Raw genomic sequence first — 19,747 nt, 5'->3', positions numbered from 1 at the left:
GTTAAAGTCGACGACAAAGCGTCGTTGTTGTTGCTATTATAGTTGTTCTTTTCATTGTATAGTATATGTTGTTGTTGTCTGTAGGCACTTGACGGGTTGTTCTTGCCGCTGTATTTATTAAAATTAATTTACGCTCATTCGCAATATCGAGAGCTTTTTAGTTCTCTTCCTGCTCGAAAAGTTAAGCCCACAGCAGAAGAGGGCGTACTAAGCATTATTTAAATTATAAATAGCGTCAACTATTACAACACTTGTAAGATATGAACGTATCGACAAATTAATTGTATGCTGTAAAGGTCAACAGTGCTGGAAATGATTGAGCACTTAAAGTTGCTTTACTGGCTGACAATTGGAAATTGAAAATTGTATTGAATTGACGGTAAGATGTTGTGCCCTTTCAGCTTAGAACATTCATGAATACGGCTTCGCCATCGTCATTGTTTTCAAATACGTGGGCGCGTACAAATACGGAATGCCTTCTGGCGAATTTTCCTTCGTAATTCATACGTATATGTACTCTAGTTCAGAGTTTGTGAATTGTTTGTTGTTACATTATTGACGGCTTCAAATATTTCGAAGCGCACAAATGTATTTTTTTTTTCAATATCGACCATTTTATTGTCTTTGTTATTGCCAATTGTTTTCTAGCTCAAAGTTACGTTCAAGTGCTTCATTCACGAGCTCCTTTTTGACTGGACAATTGTAAATCAAGTAGTTCTCTTCTTTAAGTACCTGCAAAGATCAAAGTTTGAATTATATTTAATTGAAAATACACACTTAGTAAAAGTTTAAGCATTTGAAAAAAAAAGATCATATTGTGGATCAGTGTAATGACTGGGTTTAACATTTCACCTTATCATATATATTATAGATGAGGTTTGGAACTGAGATAAATGAAATATAATAGCTTGCTAGCATTTTAATAAAAACAGGTTCCAGGTCAATTTTTTAGGCCTGTTTTGAAATAATATTACATAAATGAGTAGTCAACCGAAAAAAATAGCTTAAGCAATTTTTTGTACACAAATTTGTATTCTATTGTTAATCATTACCGAGAATTGGTTTGACTCCACAATTTTCCGTTCTTTGGGAATGAAGCACGGGAATTTGCGATCTTTAATTCGTGCTACAACAGAAAAATTTGAATCGCAAAAGTATGAAAACTGTTTTTTTTTGTTTTTCTCCCGGATATTTACACTTTAATTATACTGTTTTTTGAATAGCTTAAATTAAACTTGTAGCTAAATACAAAAAGAACTTATACTACGAGCTTAGTCTTATTTAAAATTTTCCATTTATAATTTATATAAATCTATTGGCAAGGTCAACATGGTGCGACCTCTTCAGCCTCCTTCTCATTAAACCCAACCTAACCTAAAACATTAACATGGCTTCGAAGACGCCTTATGTATTGTAAAGCTTGCTCATTGTGCTAATACATAGGATGTGTGAGATTCTATTTTATGAAACCCTGTTGCTCGTAGCATTAATTACAACATTAAATAATATTTGCAGTCAATTATTAGATTGATTTTTGCCGAAAAATATACATATCGATGCACACATACAAAAAAAAAAGAAAATTTATGGCAATAGTTGTTTTTCATTTTCATATGAAACTGTGTGGTCCGGCACAGCTTTACGGGCTTGCGGGAATAACGCAATGTGAGCCATATTATATATCAAGTCATATAATTTAAAATTTGTTCAATCCAGGACAGTTCTTAAATGAAGACTAGTACAAAAGCTAATTACAAACGGTCTATTAAATTCATGAAATACATTCATCAATATTTTAACAAGGTTATTATGCTTTGGAATTTTACAGAAATCGCAATCGAAAATTATTGGGATAAATGGAAAAGGCGCGAAAAAATATACATGAAGTTAATTGGATTAAAGGATTACAGTCAGAAGTAATTAAAATAAACATGTAAATCAGCGCACACAATTACATACTCACACATTCAAATGAAAGCACAACTCGGATACCACCGAAGCGAGTCAGGAACAGAAACTGAAGAATACAGCACCAACCTGCACGAAGGACTACGTCAGTGTTAAAAATGGATGAGTACGATACGCACGCACGTCTTTCGCCTGCCACCGCCACCGTTACCGCCTCCAGTATCCTCGACACGGACACACTGGATGCGGATCTCAGTCTGGCCGATTTGGCCAGCAATTGGTCGACAACGGCCAATTTTACACGCCTCTTTGCCGCCACCGACATCGTCAACTACACGCTGAGCAGCATTCTGGATGTGGGCGTAGCATTAGCCACAGAGGCGGCCACAGCAGCAGGCTCGTTGGCAGTCTCAACCATTAGTCCCACCTCCATGCCACTGAGTGCCGCCGACGCGGCCTTTGCCATGATGACCCAAAGCACAAATGCGACAAACCAATATGCGCAGATCAATAGCCTGCATGAGTCCTCACCGGTAGCGGAACCGGTGCCGGAACACATAATGGACCATGCACCGCAATTATCGCGATCCGGACTGATGAAGGTCTATGTGTTGGCCGTGATGGCGCTCTTCTCACTGTTGGGCAATGTGCTGACTATATGGAATATTTATAAGACGCGCATCTCGCGTCGCAACTCGCGTCACACCTGGAGTGCCATCTACTCGTTGATGTTTCATCTATCAATTGCGGATGTGCTGGTCACGGGCTTCTGCATCATTGGGGAAGCGGCCTGGTGCTATACGGTGCAGTGGCTGGCCAATGAGTTGACCTGCAAGCTGGTGAAGCTCTTTCAAATGTTCAGCCTCTATCTGTCCACCTATGTGCTGGTGCTGATCGGGGTCGATCGCTGGATAGCCGTGAAGTATCCGATGAAGTCCTTGAACATGGCCAAGCGCTGTCATCGCCTGTTAGGTGGCACCTACATTCTCTCCTTGGTGCTAAGTTTGCCGCAGGTGAGTCTAAAACTGTTGTTGTTCTTCTGCTCTGCTCCTGCTTTTTTAAATGGTCGAAAGTTTTCGGCAAGACGCAGGCAAGCCGCAGGCACTTGGAGAAAATTTCATTTTAAGTGCATTATTCCATCATTTATTTTGTTCATTTCATTTTACGTTAATAAGTTCTGAGTTGCGCGTGGGAGCTCTTGGAATTTAGAAAAGTTTGACAGCGAACCTTTTTTGTTTTGAAATCTATTTCGCTAAATTGACAAGGAAGCACTCACCTCATAGCATACCTACCACCTTTTTTCCGAGTGCCTGGCAACCGAAGTGTTCGAAGTTCTTTGTGGCAAGTGGCGTATGAGTGATTTTTGTATGATATTGATTAAACCGGACGTGAACTCGAAAACTCCATAGCTTAAAAATTGGCAATTGAAAGAAATAATCCAATTACCCCTGCGCTCCCTTGCCGACACAAAGCTACACTCGCGCTTTATTGAAAGTTAATTAGAAAACTCAGAGAGTGTTATTAAAGGGAAATGTCAGAATGATGTACATACATACATACATACATATACATATGTACTCGTTTGTATGTTGGGAGCTGGCTGTTATTGATTACTTTGTGTGACTCTGTGTGATGTAAAAATAAACATTTTACAAATCCCAATCCCACACAGAGGATTCTACAAATACTGTTTCCATTTCCCCATTTCGCTGCTTCACAAAATTTATTTCGCACCCATTGTATTTCACTTTGTAAGGGAATTTAAAACACATTTTGTCAATAAGCCAATGCATGTGTGTGGCGTAAACAATATTTAAGCAACAAATTTGTTGCCAGCTGCTAAGTCAAGTTAAAGCTCCTATACGCACGCCCTTGGGCTTCTTTTTTTTGGCGTGTGCGTGCAATATATTCGAGTTATGTTGCGTATACGCCCCGTGATATCGTGTAAATATTCCTCAGCCATATTCATATATTCTCTGTCTCTCCTTCTCCCTCTCTCTCTCCCTCCCTGTTGCAAGAGCAAGTTTGTGGGCATTAAAAAATGATTGCCTACTCCATAATAAGTGCACACTAAATGTGTGCCTTTAAATATCCTTTGGCACGCCCACATACGTGCCCAGCTAAATATTAAAAGCATACCGCAAGGCGCACCGGCTTACAAAAATGGCGCTCCTTGGCAAATGTCTGCATGTGTGTGTGTGTGTATGAAAGGGTGCGCGCTAAAAATGCAAAAGAAACAAGTCTACGCACGTAAGAGCTCCGAGAGGCCCTAAAGGGCACAGTGATTGAAATTGCTGGGCTAGCTGGCCTGAAGCTCGATTTGAGGTTCTACAACATTCGTCGGTCGAGTTGAGAATCCACATCGCATCATCTATCCTAAATTTCTGCTTATTCCTCTTCATTATACATTACCATTATTTATGCAAGAATAGGAAATGGGACTTATTACGAATGATCCCGATCGAGTGCCTAATTATTAAATGTCAACAATAATTGTGCTAATTTCAACATGACTTTAAAATACGAAACTTCACTTTTAAAATGATGAGAATTATGTTTTTGTCTTTTTGAGGAATCATGGACATTTATAGAAAATCTATGTATATTTGGATTGAATATTGTTATCACTATCAGACAATAATTAATATGTATAATGCATTTATATTTATAATGCAAATATACTGCTGTTGAACTGTGACAGATTTATCTTTTCAAACTAATGTTTTAATTAGTTGTATTGTTAAACAATCTATAAACAGAGGGCGAACTTAAGATGAAGCTATATATGTATATATTTAAAATCTCTCTTATAAGCTGCATAGCAAAAAGTAGAAGTTGATTCAGAAAAATTAGTTGATAAAGTTATAATTTTGAGTTTCTTACGAAATTAGAAATAAATACTTGCATTAAACTTCATATAATACCAATATATTAACTAATGTTACCAAACTTTATAATAACCCTCATGATCATTGAAAGTTGTCTATTTCTATAAACTGTTGTCTTAAAGATGATTAATTTTGTCCAATTATAAAGAAACAGTTTCGTATTCAGCAGGCAGTTCATCTTCATGTTTTGGTTGAAGGCTGTTCTGAACAATTTAGACGAAAACATATACACACTCGTATCTCTGAAAAAGAATTTTGGATAATGTTGGCAAATCTTTTAATATCGCATCATAAGCAGCGCATTAATGAATTCACATTTTCATCGCATCTTTGTGGAATGTGGTCCACTGTAAATTCCCCTGCAAATACTTCTTCATACTCGTAAGTTGGTGGCTCATTTTGTGTGCGTGTGTGTTTGTGTGTGTATACAGAGATGGCCAGCAAGAGATATCCTTTTGGTGGCTGCTGCCGCTGCATAATTTTCTGCTCCTGTTTGTCGCCATTGCAAGCAGATAAGCCTTGGCATGGACTACATTATTTTTTTTTTATCGCACTGGAATCCTTTCGCTTCCGGTTGACATAAATCACAGTCGGCACCCGGGTATACACTGACATTATGTGATTTCTTTTGTTTTGTTCACATTTCTGTTTTTTTAAATGCTTATTTATGCGTAATGTCTGCCTTTGTATCGCTTGATTACATATACCATTGAGTGTTTTGCTGATTTATGTTGGCATCGCATTTTTTATGGCTTTTAGCTTGATTTTCCCGTGTATTTTTTACTTTTGGGTGAACCGTCAAATGCGAGCTGCTCTTTAATTAGGCAACGGCAAAGGCTCAGCTGTAGCCTGGCAGTTAATACTTAATTGGCATTTAGCTGGCGCCCTCTTCAAAGTTCTGCTCAGCGTGTTGTAAGGTAATTACGTTTACATTTTGCCACCTTAAGCTACCTGCTTCCTGAATAGCTTAACCTGTTAATTTGGCAGTTTGGCTGTGCAAAGAGAATTTAATTATCGAATAGTTGGCACACATGCGGCTTAATTTTGCGATTATTTCATTGGTCAAACGTACACACTGAGCTAAAATACTTAAAAAAGATGGTATATACCTGGTGATTTTAAGTTGTTCAGTTATCTGTTTGAGCAAGTGTTCCTTTTATTAAATAATTTATTGAATGCTCTCATTAAATTGTAAAATAAACCGAAATATCAGCAGATAGAGCGACCGCCTTTTTGACCCAAGCTGGCTAGAGTCCATACAAAAGAAGGAACTTTGCTGAATCGATGTGACAATCACTTCTGCCTTGAAATACACATATTAAGAAACAAGAAAGGAATGTTACGCCTCCATTTGTGAGTCACATACATTCGCACTTAACTGGTATACCTTATTACCTTTTTGGTACAGGGTATAGAAAGGAAAGAGCCTAGGTCTCTAATACTCAAATTTGTCAAAATATATTTGCAAAATACACATATGTTATGACCCAAAAAAAAAAATAAAATAACGAGTTCTAGTTGAATATATATACTTGTAGAAATTTTAGTTCAATCAATAATGGTAAATTAGTTTAGAAAATTTCAATTAAGTACAAGAGAAATGAAAAATTAAAATAACATAAAAACTGTTAAAAACAATTAATAATTATTCATTACAAAATATAGTATATTTTTGTTGGTATCAATCAGACTTAGACGCATAGTTCTAAGTAAACATTTGCAATGAATCAAGCCAAGATGAGATTATATTCCTGACCGCCAATTAATTCTTCATTATTTTCTTACAATATAATCTGGCTTATTTGTTGTTGATTATTTCAAAATATTACAACAACATTTTATGCAATTTGCCATTTTCTATTTAATGCCATTATTATCTGATGTTTTGAATTATTTTATTAATTTATTTTTTCTAATATACTCCAGATTTTTTTCGGTAGAATTTCCTTCAACGATTGGAATATATTTGTCAATTTAGATTTATACTGAAGTTTTCTTGTATTTGTTTGTGCATTTATTATAAATATTAAATATTTTCCGAACTTCTGACATCTTTTAGAATTGGTTTAGCTGCAAAATTCACTATTGACTATTAAACTTGGTTTTCTCTGCCTGTACTTGCAAATTTGTGCGTATGTTACCAGCCAACCAGCCAGTTATTGATTTGAACAGCATACGTTAATCTGTCTGCAGATTTAACATTTATATAAGTCAGTCAACTGGCTGATCATTGGAGCGCAAAACTTGCTGTCACTAGAATATTGTGGATTGTGTGCAAAATTGTTTTCCACCTACCTGGTTTAAGTTGGCCAACTTCTGCAGAGCAAACAGACGCATGAATGAGCGCACAAACACAAATGCCATCAACGACCTACATACATATTTGTATACGTTTATATTTGTATGTGTGTGTAAGGATATATGAGTGGACGAGTAGTTAGGGACGTGCCCTCAAGTTAGTGGAAATACGAGTGCAGACCTTTATTCACACAAAGGGAATGTTGAATTTTGAATTTCTCACCCGCAGGCAGGAGCTAATCAATTTTTGTTTTGTGTCCAGGCAGGTTTTTTGTGCTGGCTATTAAGTGAGGCATTGATAGCGTTTAGGGTGGTCTATTGTGATAAAAATGTTTTCTGAAATCGTACTACGCCTGTTCCTGTTCCTGCCTTTTTTCTCCTTTAGTGTCCCTTAAGTTTCGAGTCACAATAGAGGACACTCCCTGTTGCCTTTTCGGCATCGTCGCTCATTTAAGCGATTTGCATGAAACTCACATTATGTAGATTTCTTCATGTTTTTTTTTTCTGATTTTTTGTGGGTATATCGTTAAACCTCAGTGTGGCGTTTATCACGCCAGCGTCAAAATATATGCCATGTTTTATATAATTTACTGCATTTAATTATGAAAATCAACTTAGTATGTATATGTGGGGTCCCCAGAGCCAGTCTGTGGCTAAGCAACATGTGGATGGCGAACTGAGAGGTCGTTCGCACTCCACTTTATCTCTTATCAGCGTCAGCGCCAAATAATGTGGCAAATATAATAATTTAAGGCATAATGGCTAGGGAAACACGATTATGTTTGCATACAATTAGGCGCCGTGGCGCAATATGTGCCTGCGCATGCCTGTGGCCGACTTCATTGGCCTCTGTCTACAAATATACACATGTACTAGTGTAGATATTTGTAGTCTTACATGTGTGTTTTGTTATCCTCTTCAAAGTCCACCACTACATGAAAGTCTAATTACGTTTTTGTGTTGGTTACCCCCCATATTTAGGTTGTGTGGTTTAATTGTCTTCCCGTAACCAATGGACACATATGTATATGAATGAAATGGGAGTTCTTATTTAAAATGAATATACATACAGCTTTAATATGACCGCATTTTGTGGCACTTAGCAAATTAAAATCATAATCAGCACCGACGACGAGGTATTTCTATTTTTAAATTGCAAAAGGTCAATCTATCTATCTATCTCCTACGAAGTTGCACTCATAAGAAAGTGTTGGATTTGTGGATTTTTAATTTAGATTTTGTTTGATTTTAAAATTTTTTCAATAACTCTTGGGCTATTACCTAAATGTTTGCTTTTAATAAGATATGTCTCGTGTTTGATGACTTGTTGCCATTTATCATAAAGAATTGATAATAATTGTTATATCTCATATATGCTATGCAGCAAGGAAGCTGCCAGCCAGTACTCCACTGAATGCATTTGTTAATGACTTGACACCTGCTTCAATGTTAGATAGTGACATTAGTTTAAGTAATAAAATATATCATCATATGGTACGTTCGTTTCTAAAACCATTGACTTATAAATACTTGGGCTAAAAAGTATCAATCGTCGTAAAGATTTTTTTTTGTCGCTCTGGGAAATAAGAATAAATCAATAAATAAAAGAAGAAGTTCAACAAGGGATATCACGTGTAATGAATCGGCATTTTTTGAGGGATGCTTAGAACGAAATACGAGATCATAATTAAAGTCAATGTTTCTTCTGCAGTGTAGGACATATTGGAATCAAAAAAATTATATATATAGGAGTACTCTTTGTTGAAATGAAAGCTCAGCATTTTTAAATGATATGTCTTGTATATTAAATTTCCTTCGAATTACACCTAAAACCATTTAGCTGGTTTAAGTTTTATTTCATTCACACTTATGCACAAGAAACCCTTATAACTTTCACAAGTGAATTACAGTTTCTCATTTTATGGGAATGGGATGCTTAATAAAATGCCACTAGGTGTTAATTTCTTGGTTTCTTTAATGACGCCCGCAATTAAGCCCACACCCACTGCCACACATGCTGCTTCTGCCATGTTGTTATTACTTACATAATGGGTGTCACCCAATTAAACCAAACTTTGCAATGATTACGCAAATTTTTATAGCGCATTTATATAGAGGGTTTATGGCGGTGGTGCTGGTGGTGGTGCTGGTGGTGGTGGTGTCGGTGTCGGCGGCTATCCTCACCATATGTCCACACGTCCAAAGCCATTGCCCATTGAGTGTTGCGGAAAGCGAAAACTTTTTTCATTTCATTTTATTGAACATGCAGCATAAAATTTATGCGGCATAAAGACGTGACACTTGAACGCGTGCGCCTCAACAACTCAACAGCTTGACTGTGAAATATCGAAACATGTGCGGTGCCCCCAGGCGCCACCTTCGGCTCCAGGCATGGCCGTATCAAGCGGCAAAAAAAAATTATGAAAAATTCATTTCAAATAATTTTGCGCGCCACTTTTATTTCGTACACACGCAAAATACTACAAGTATATATGTGTGTGGGGGTGTGGTGTTACTGGACTCTTTGTGCAAATAATAAAACAAAATGAAAATATACTTCGAATGTCAATAAGCGACAAACGTTGATCAAGTAAAAGTGTTTTTGCCAAGAAATGCACTTTAAAAAAATACATATTACATATGTACAAAATTTTTGTGCAGCATAATATTTTATTAACTCAGCTTCAAAAAGAGCAAAACTTAATGCAAGCGAGAAATGCAATGTATCTATAAAATGGATGGCCAATTTTCTCGAGGCTCAAGAAGGAGTACACTCACAATGTGAGTTCGTTCCTGAGTATAACATTCGGTTCGTAACACGTGGCTACCATTATCTCATAAAGCATGATTTAAACAAAAAATTACTTGCAGTTTCCAAAAATGTCAAACAGCATAATAAAAAATAGCAAAATAAAATCGTATTTTTGTAACATCATTGTTAACTGATTAGTTTGGAATAATTGTCGAAAATTCTTTTACGAGCATACCCTTTTGTGTGTTGATTCCGTTGGTTGGGTATAGGGTTGGTTGGTATATAGAACTTGAAACGCTGTCCTCCACTTCAGGAAGTTTCGGTAACTTTAGCATAAAAGCCTTTTTCTGTGAGTGTAGCGATTGTATTTACTTGCCAGTAGAAAGCTTTTGCGCAATCAATTGCGCATTCGTTGCGTCATTTGTTTTCTAGTGTGCACAGTTCAGTCAGTCCTTCAATGCCTGGAAATTTATGCACGGTTGTGTACATGTGCAAAATTAATAAAAATCAACCATAACACGCAGACTTATTTTTAGTTTTATTACTACACGCAGTTTATTGTCCATCTATTCATGTGTGGGAGTCGCAGTGTGGATGTATGTGCCAATAAGTCTGCAGCGATGAGTCAAAGTCTGTCAGCGGGTGTTGTCCATTTTGTGCACTTTAGACAAGGAAACCATAAAATGCGGAAATAAACTGTCTTTTAGCGCATTAGTTATAATCGCTGGCCTAGTTGGTCGCCTTCTGCATCGTTAAAAGAGCGCGAACATAAGCTCTCCTTTATCAGCGACGACCATAAGGACCAACACAAGGAGCTCATGTGGTCTCTTTGAGGCGCTAGTTGGTCAAGAGTAGAGCTGCACAGTGGCAAGAAGAAAAAGTTTTCTTTAAACGTTCGCAGCTGCATTTTTTTGAACTTCAAGGGAATTGCAAGCACAGCTCGCAGAAAAAACTGAAATGTAAACGTCTCTCACTTTTTACTGTGCTTCCAGGTATGTCTCTTTCACAAAATTGTCAACTATAGGTAACTCTACCAGTGTATAATTATAATGGAATGTACCAAATGAACTATTGTTGATTTACTAAATAAATAAATAAATAAATAAATATATAATTAAATGAAAAATATATAAAACAAAATAGGTACCAGCTAGAATTGTCACTATTCTTTGTTCTTGAATATAACTAAGGCCCCACGTTGGGCTCCGCAGCCTTCTTATGGGTATCTTTTCAGAAATCGGAGAGTTAGCAAATTAGAATATTGATTTTTCCTCTTCCAAAATAAAACTAGAGGTTTTGAATAACATTAGTCACTCCTTTCAGTTGACTACTATCACATAGACTGATAGGGCAGATAACATTTGTTTTTCATTTTCCATTAGCATTAGCATTAGAAGAAAAGAGAAGGTTTTTTCTTTGATTGTTTAAAATTCCTACAATATTCCTTGTACTTGGTTGAATAATACATTTTTAAGTATCTATGCAGCATGTTTAGTGAAGAGGATAGAAAATTCGTTTTAGACCAAATCAAGTATTTTGAAGCGCAATTTTTATTCGTTTCTATCAGAAAAGAAGTCTTCTTTAAAGTTCAAAAAATTGCGGTACCTATACGAGTATATACTTAACTATTTTTTTTTTTAAATTAATAAGAACTCTTTTTCGGGGGACTTAAATAGTTCAATAATTAGAGAATAAATAGTTTCTCTTGCTTAAGTCTGTGAGTGGTTTTCGGTCTGGAAAACAACAATCAAATGTTAAAAACATATTTTCCTAAGTTGCTTGCATGCAGAATTCCAAGAATTGTTTATGCCATTTACACAGTCTAATGGCAAACGTCATACTTTATTTTAATTCCATTGTGCTTCATAATTATAGTAAATACAAGTACATCCTACGTTTTCATTGTGCAAATAAAATTGCAAATAATTTACTTAATGTAAACAAAAACACGAGCAAACCGGACAGCTGTAACATTATGTTGATACATTATTTGATGCAAGGTTGTTGCCAGAGGACATGGATTACGTAGTTCATGCTTGGTTGGCATTTAACATAAACAGCATAAAACCCATTATTTTTTTAAAAATTATTCTGTATTGTTTTTTTAAGTGTTGCATGCTAATTTGTTGTTTGTGGCAGTTCTTTATATTTCATGTGGCACGTGGCCCCTTCGTGGAGGAGTTCTATCAGTGTGTAACTCACGGCTTCTACACGGCAGATTGGCAGGAGCAGCTTTATGCAACATTCACGCTCGTCTTCACGTTCCTGCTGCCACTTTGCATACTATTTGGCACCTACATGTCAACCTTTCGCACCATTTCAAGTGAGTACCGACCGACATTTTGAATTTAATTTGCCAACACCTGAAAAGGGTAACATTTTTGCATAATACAAGTATTACAAGCATTCTCACCTCTTTGACTAATCCACGTCTACCTTGTTTTCTGCACTTATCTGGAACTGGCAGGCAGTGAAAAAATGTTTCAGGGCTCCAAATTGGCTAACTACTCGACAACAAAGCTGCCCACGCAGACAAATCGTCAACGTCTTATCCATAAGGCGAAAATGAAATCATTACGCATATCTGTGGTAATCATTATAGCCTTTCTCATCTGCTGGACACCTTACTACGTCATGATGATTATCTTCATGTTCTGGAATCCTGACAAAAGGGTAAGTCTGAGCTGAGCTGAGCTGAACTGAACATGCCATGCCTGTGATAAATTGCCGCATTAAAAGGTTTTCCTTTTCGACAACCTTCCTGATTGGCGGCGACTGACTGATAAAAATGCTATACAGAAATAATATATATGTAATGCTGCTGTATTCTCGCAGTAGCCTTTGATAAATTTGAAGGCACATCAATCAGCAGTCGATTTGTCAGTTTATTTCGTTTGTCTGCCCACATCTCCTGGTATGGGAGGTGGTGGGCGTGTTAAGGAAAACGGGGCATCTTCGTTTCAAACGCGTTATATATGTTAGTATTTACAGCTGGTGGTAAGCAAGGAATGCAAGCACAGCGAAATAAAATCGGAGCGTGGGTTTTTTGGTCGATATGGCAGCAGCTGTCAACGGCCCTTCATTATTCATTTTATGTTACAATTTAGGTTAGGCGCACTCTTCTCCATTTTTGTTCGTTCGTGTTGTGCTGCAGAGAACACATAAAAATGATTTCTTACGCGCCGTTTTTTAATTAATAAGTGGCAAAGGTACCTAGGCCCTGTCGCCGCTGTCCTAAACTCGATTTAGGCCGTTTCTGTCCGCTTATTAGGACCGCAAATAGGCAGAACAGAAAACAAGCAAATAAGAACACAAACAAACGAGCAAACCCCTTCTCGAAAAGGATTATAACAACCACCTTCATCTAATGAATTCGCTTCAGAGGCATAAAAAAGTGTACCACAGTCAGCGATGGTTAACCACAAAATACTTGCGGAAGTCGCTGCACAGTCAGCATAAAGGACTCTTCAACAGGCATTCGAAATTAATTTCAATTTTACATCTTACTTGCAGCTGGGCGACGATCTGCAGGATGCCATCTTCTTCTTTGGCATGTCCAACAGTCTCGTCAATCCTCTCATCTATGGCGCCTTTCATCTCTGTCCCGGCAAGGGCAATAAGAGTGGCGGCGGCAACAATAATGCCTACAGTCTAAACAGGTGAGTAAGGCTTATAGAATTGTGTTTGTAAAAAGTGTGGGAAGCGAGGATAACTCTTAAGTCATGAACAATCATTTTATTTTATCTCGGAGCACACTTAAACTGAACTAAGCACTTGCGGGGCCTGTGCTAGCGAGAACTTGCCTTTCTATGAGTACATCCTTCGTGCTTGACAAAAAAGTGGGTCGACTTACCTTATTATTGTTAAGTCGTAGGCTGAATATAAGTATTTTCCATTCGACATAGTCGCGACTCACTAGACTCTCTAAATCTGGTCGTAGGTTTCATACAAAAATCAGGGAACAGTAAAGACACTGTGTTTATGAAGAAGCGTTCTTACAATCATAATATACATTAATAAATTATTTGAAATTTCTGATTCATTTTATTACTTTACTACTATTTACCAATTCAATAATTTTTTTTAGGTTTTAGACATTTTTCTCTTATTAACTCTCCAATAAATAAAAGTATGCTGTATATTTAACATAACTGGAATGAAAATAACTATTTTGAGGCGGCAGCAATTAATTCACTGGGATAAGAGATAGAAAATAGCTATAGGTACAGTTTTTGATAACTTTGTTGAATTAATTGTTTTCATATTAAACATAGTAAAAACAATATTCAAATAAATTACTCCTAAATAATAATAAATAAATATTTAAATATTCAGATTTTCATTTTAAAAGTTAAATAATATTTTACAGATTTCGATTGAGTTTATTAAGACTATTTTATTCTTCCAGCTTTTTGAGCATTTTAAAACTAAGAAATTAAAAACTGAGAAATAATATATTTAAGGAAAAAATGTTAACGATTATTTGTTCAACGCTTCTATTGTTAATGTTCGTTTCACAATATTGATTAATTGTTAAAAGCTAAGCAAGCACCAAAAAAAATATAGAGTTTTATTAGCAGTCTATATTATTTTTTCCAATTTCCCTTTTGCCTGATGCTGTTTAACTGTTTTAAGGGCGGACGAATAATTCAATTTCAATCCTTTATTCACTTATTGTCCTTTTGCAGAGGCGACTCCCAACGTACACCCTCCATGCTGACGGCCGTGACGCAGGTGGACGGAGTTGGCGGTAGTTCCCGCCAGATGCGCACCTTCCGTCAGCAGAGCTATTACCGGAGCGTGAGCAACGGAGGCAACAGCGTGCTCGTGGCTGCTGGCGTTGGTGGTGCCGGCTATAAAGAGCAAGTGGGCCTGCTGCAGGTGAATGCTGGTGTAGGTGCAACGCCTCAATTGATGCGTAAATGCGCATCCATGCGCAGTCCACATCCGAATCATAATGCGGCCGTAATGGGCCGTCATGTGGGCTGCTTAAGGGAACAGCACCAACAGCTGCTGCAGCCACCGCCCTCGACGCTGGTGCTGAACTACGACAGCCAGCGAGGCGGTGTGGGCATTGGGGTGGCCAATGGACTCAAGATGAAGCCCGGCAGCATGGCCAGCGTGGGTCTGCTGGCGGAGAATAGTGAACATGTGTCGAGCGTGTGAGGAGAACTGGCGGTGGCGGTGCCGGTGGCAATGGCGGATGATGAATGCTCCTGTTGCTATTGTCTGAGCAATGAACTGATGCGGAGGCAACAAGGACTCCAAGAGCTTCCTAGTGCGGTGATACAATAGTCGGGTATGGGTATGAACAAGCGTGCGTACTCAAGTGCTTTCAAGGTTGTTGTTCCAGTTGGTTTGGCGGTAGACGCTGTCTTGATGATCAGATCATCGTGACGGGCACATTTGTAATAAGTACATTGAATAGCTATGTTAGTTGTGCTAAGTGAGAGTTAAGTCTTTGAACACTGTTCGTGTGCTTTAGTTGTAGCTGTAGTTGTTGGTTAAGCGCTAGTTACTATTTCTAGTTAAACTGCGAACTGGTTGAAGGCCGCAAATTAAGTAATTGATGATAATTTTGCACGTGTTAGGTTTGTTTTAATTTGATTTGTGTAGCCATTAAGGTCGGTTGATTCAAATGGGTAGGTGGAAAATACGTTTAATGTATAATTCTTGTCAATCAGTTGAAACAAATTAGAACTTTCAATTGCGGGGTTTAAAATATTTAAAGTTCCTTACAACTTGTATCAAATTTCGATTTGTTTGACAATACAAAGAGTGTGCATAAAATGCTATTACATCAATGCGAGTAATGTTTGCTTAGTCTGCTTAAATCATTCAGATGGATGGATGGAAGTTTCATGCGAAGCCTGAACAAATATTGATATTTTTACGAATATGCAATATTAAGTTTCGACAACAAGTTTTGCATTTCTCCATGATATGAGTACTTAATAACTTTTAATAAGGCAGCATCAAATATTTATATTTCGAACACATCAATAAACAGGGTAAAATATATGGTATATACATACATATATATTCTCTAGTGGTGTTCAACTAAGGCAATTTTAACAAAAAGTTAATTGTTAAGCAAAAACTACTTTACAGTTTTCTATACGTTTTTTTTAAACATACTCAACCAACACTAATCTAAAATTAATGAACATGTTTTTTCATGAAACTGTGTGTAATAAATTGTAAGGCAAATATTAGCAACAAAGCAAAAGAATTTAAACCGGTTTAAAATTATAAGAGGCAATTGGAGCATACAAATTGAATTTTTAATGAATTCTTACGGTTTTACGTTACACACAAGTCGTCTCTAAGTAAAAAGCCCAATTACTGTATATACTTACATATGTTTGTGTGCGTATTTTCTTGTCTACGTATAAATAATATACATATATAAATTTGTATAGTTTATTTTTTAATAAAAACCGAATGAACATTTTGCATTTTGTACAAGGAAAACACTTTTACGCGCACACAACCACGCAGGACTTTGATGAACTGATACGGTAAGGCAGGCTCTGTTCAAAGCCTCGTAAAGCCCCTTGGCCGCCCCTATCAGGCATATTAAACATTTTTATGCTTAGCACAATCGGTGGAACGGTTGGGGCTTTTGTGGCAAACACACTGCGTCAAAATAGACGCTCCATCATCATCATCATCATCAGCAGCAGCAGGCAATGGCGTTGTAAAAATGCCCCCGTCTGCTCTATTTTATGCCTACAAGGTTCGTGTTCGAATGCAAGCCAAAACAAAACAAACTCCAACAAGGCAAGGGAACAGCAAACAAACGAACTTGGCATGTTTATTTCAGCCTCGAGTTAACGGCGGAAATGGTTTTCGAATGTTGAACTTTGCGCTGAAATGTATGCTATGAAGTTTCGATTTCGCTACTAATGCAGGATCCGCAGCCAAATTACCGAGAATAATGAAAAACGTGTGCGTGAATGCCGAAATGGTAAGACGACATTCCTATTCACACACACACACACAAACACATTGCAGCTCTGCATGGGTACATTTTTTTATATCAGACTGTAGCAAATCAATTGTTTGTTAATTTCTCAACCTTTATTAATCATTCGTTTATTTATTACTAGGCCGTTTTCAGCAATAGTAGACGGTCAAAAGTCTAATAAAAAATCATATCTTGAAGCATATTCAATGAAATCTACCGCATTTTTTAAAAGATAAACACTCACTGATTTTTACTTTATCGAAATGATTTATTTAGCAGTGTGCCCTCATGGCTTCTAGTAATCTAAAAAAGTATTAAAGATCAAAAGACTGTTCGATGTGTTCCATGGGTTTTTTGTTACATTCCATTGTCATTTCCTACTTTTTCTCGCATTTATAGTACTACGTGGTTTAAAACAGGTATTTATTTATTACTTGTGCTCTGCACATCCCTGTGACTCGTGCCTGCAGAACTCTAATACATATATGTCACTACGTACTAGTAATGATTTGTCGGCCGCCACTTCGTTGACAGCTTGGCTTGACCACGGAGGCGTTCTCGGACGCTCGTCACCAGTCAATTATGCGCAGAGTCGAACTCTCTCCAACTGGGCGACACGTTTCAAATTTGATGGCCCGATTGTTTGCAGAAGTAACGCTCTAAAATGTACAAGGGCAGTACTTTAACATGCGCTAACATTTTTATGCGTGCACATTTAAATTTAAAAGTCGTAAAAAAAGTGTAGGGGAATATAATATATTTTATTTTCCTTTACGCTCATCACAAAATACCAAATGTAGAGCTGGCCAGTTTATGGCCGCATTTGAAATGAGCGTTGCGACCAACCTATGGAATTAAACGCATTCCCCTTCCCATAGCATGTCGTTTCGTTTATTGATACGACCAGAGGTCAAAATGTGGGACGACATCCTCGCTATTGTTGTGCCTATTGTCCCAAGGACTTAGCACAATGGACCAGCGAGCTAACTGTAATCTAAATTGCATGTGGCAGCAAAAGCGATGGAGTTGGGGGAGTTGGAATTGCTCAGTGTGGAGACGGAGGGACTTTCAAACATTTATGGTTGGTATATGGGAACCAAAGTTATAATTAATTGATGTAACACAACTGCAAAATGTTCATCAAATTTTTCCAATTTACAAATGGTAAATATAAAAAATGTAAACTTTCATTATCTAAGAACACACGAACCGAACTAAGTGGCACAAAATGGTTGGTAATTTGCCTTCACAAAAGTTAACAATCAAAAGCAGACTGTGACCCACATTCCAGATTCCCTGTCTTTTAACCGCCACCCCAATCAAATCTTATTTCAGCTTTTATTGCACAATTCGCAACCATTCGTTTCATTCAAGCGTGGACCAATAATGATTTCGCGAAACATCAAAACAACAACATAAAAGCAAACATAAGTGGTATTTGGAGGGCTGCCAGGATGCCAGGAGACGTTAGGCCCATGACCAAACGGGCCTCATCAAAAATTTATCGTGCGTGGATAGCATAAATAGATTACACACATATATGTATGTATATGTATGTTAATACATCACAGCGGAGATGTAAGGGTGCCTGAGATTTCCAATATGAAAACATTTATCATTGGTTGGTTTCTCTAATTGCTTGTCATACTCGTACAAATAGCTTAAGGGCCATAAAAATTCAGTGAACGTTTAGACCGCACTATAAACATAACTGAGTGATGACTGGAATTGCTGCAATCATCAATTTATTCTGTAATCCATAGACAATGAAAAGGATTGCTTAATGGTTTATTTGCCATTCGTTTTATTTCTGCTGAAAAAAAATTAATGAAATATTTTGAATCTAAGCGAGAGCATATTTACTGCAAGACATCTCTTAATACTTTTCACTTGAAATCGTAGAGGCAACGTATCTAACAATTGCACTCACCGGCTCCTACAGTAGAGGAGTAAGGCACCAACAGTTAGATTTTTAAGGAGGCTCACAAAACGGCATTTATCACCCATCACTGAAGACCTACTTGTAGTTACATATTGTGAATAGCTGGTGTCGATTGAAATGAAGAAGGCGCTATTAAATTCAATGTTAACTATTTCTTGTTATCTGAATTTACGTTGAAACAAGAAATATAAGAAAAATGAAAAATAGTTATGTCGTGAGATCATTTAATAACAATAATAACTTACATTTATTACCTAATCTTCTCGGATATAGAAAAAATATTTGTATTTAAAGATAAATAACTGGAAACGTGTAAATAAATAATAAAAAATTTATATTAGATTTTAAAGCTTAAAACTTTTCTTCATTTCCTCATTCTGTGCTTTTGATAGTAGTATGCCGGCTGATGTACAAGTATGTTCATCTTCAAAATCCTTATATGATGAACTTGGCTACTTGTTCCTTTAGCGTTATATATGTTAGTATATATGTATATACTTACGAGTAAACTAGATTGTTTTCTTATCTTATAAATAAAAATTATAACACGTTCATTTTTAAATACACATTAATTATAAAATATATAATAATGGCTTGAAAGGTCATTAAAGAAATAAGGTATTTAAATTGTTGTTAAATTATGCTTTGATATTTTAACGAAAATTCACATTTTTTTTAATTTACAAAAAAATCTTGTGCGACTTTTTATAAAGGTCTGGATTGGTGTGCTTTGTTTAATTTTTACATTTTACAATACACTGTTTATTTGGGATTTCTTTAGCTTCCAGTCTTTCAATGAAAACTTAACTGCCGTCTCTTTAGTTTTTTCTTCAACATCAACATACACGTATTTCCTTAACAATTTTTTTAACATTCCTTTTATTTGTTTTAAGCTTGCCATTTGAGTAAAAAGTTAGCTTAAAAGCCGCTTAAAGTTTAAAGTTACTTTGTTTTAATTTGAATAGCCGTTTCAGCTGCATGCGAAAACT

General features: G+C 36.7%; 1 protein-coding gene across 1 annotated transcript; it reads left to right on the top strand.

Annotated features, from left to right (window-relative positions):
• Positions 1–1,867: 1,867 nt before the first annotated feature.
• LOC115622476 (gonadotropin-releasing hormone receptor) lies at positions 1,868–16,301 on the top strand. Its single transcript, XM_030516420.1, has 5 exons — positions 1,868–2,921; positions 11,986–12,169; positions 12,314–12,519; positions 13,360–13,505; positions 14,535–16,301. The coding sequence occupies exons 1-5, from the start codon at positions 2,067–2,069 to the stop codon at positions 15,010–15,012; spliced, it is 1,869 nt and encodes a 622-aa protein (XP_030372280.1). The 5' UTR covers positions 1,868–2,066; the 3' UTR covers positions 15,013–16,301.
• The last annotated feature ends 3,446 nt before the right edge of the window (positions 16,302–19,747 follow it).

Source organism: Scaptodrosophila lebanonensis, unplaced genomic scaffold (assembly GCF_003285725.1).
Source record: "Scaptodrosophila lebanonensis strain 11010-0011.00,11010-0021.00 unplaced genomic scaffold, SlebRS2 tig00000043-arrow-pilon, whole genome shotgun sequence".
NCBI lineage: Eukaryota > Metazoa > Arthropoda > Insecta > Diptera > Drosophilidae > Scaptodrosophila > Scaptodrosophila lebanonensis.
Note: the sequence above shows the minus strand (reverse complement) of the source record. Positions and strands in the feature narration are given on the sequence as shown.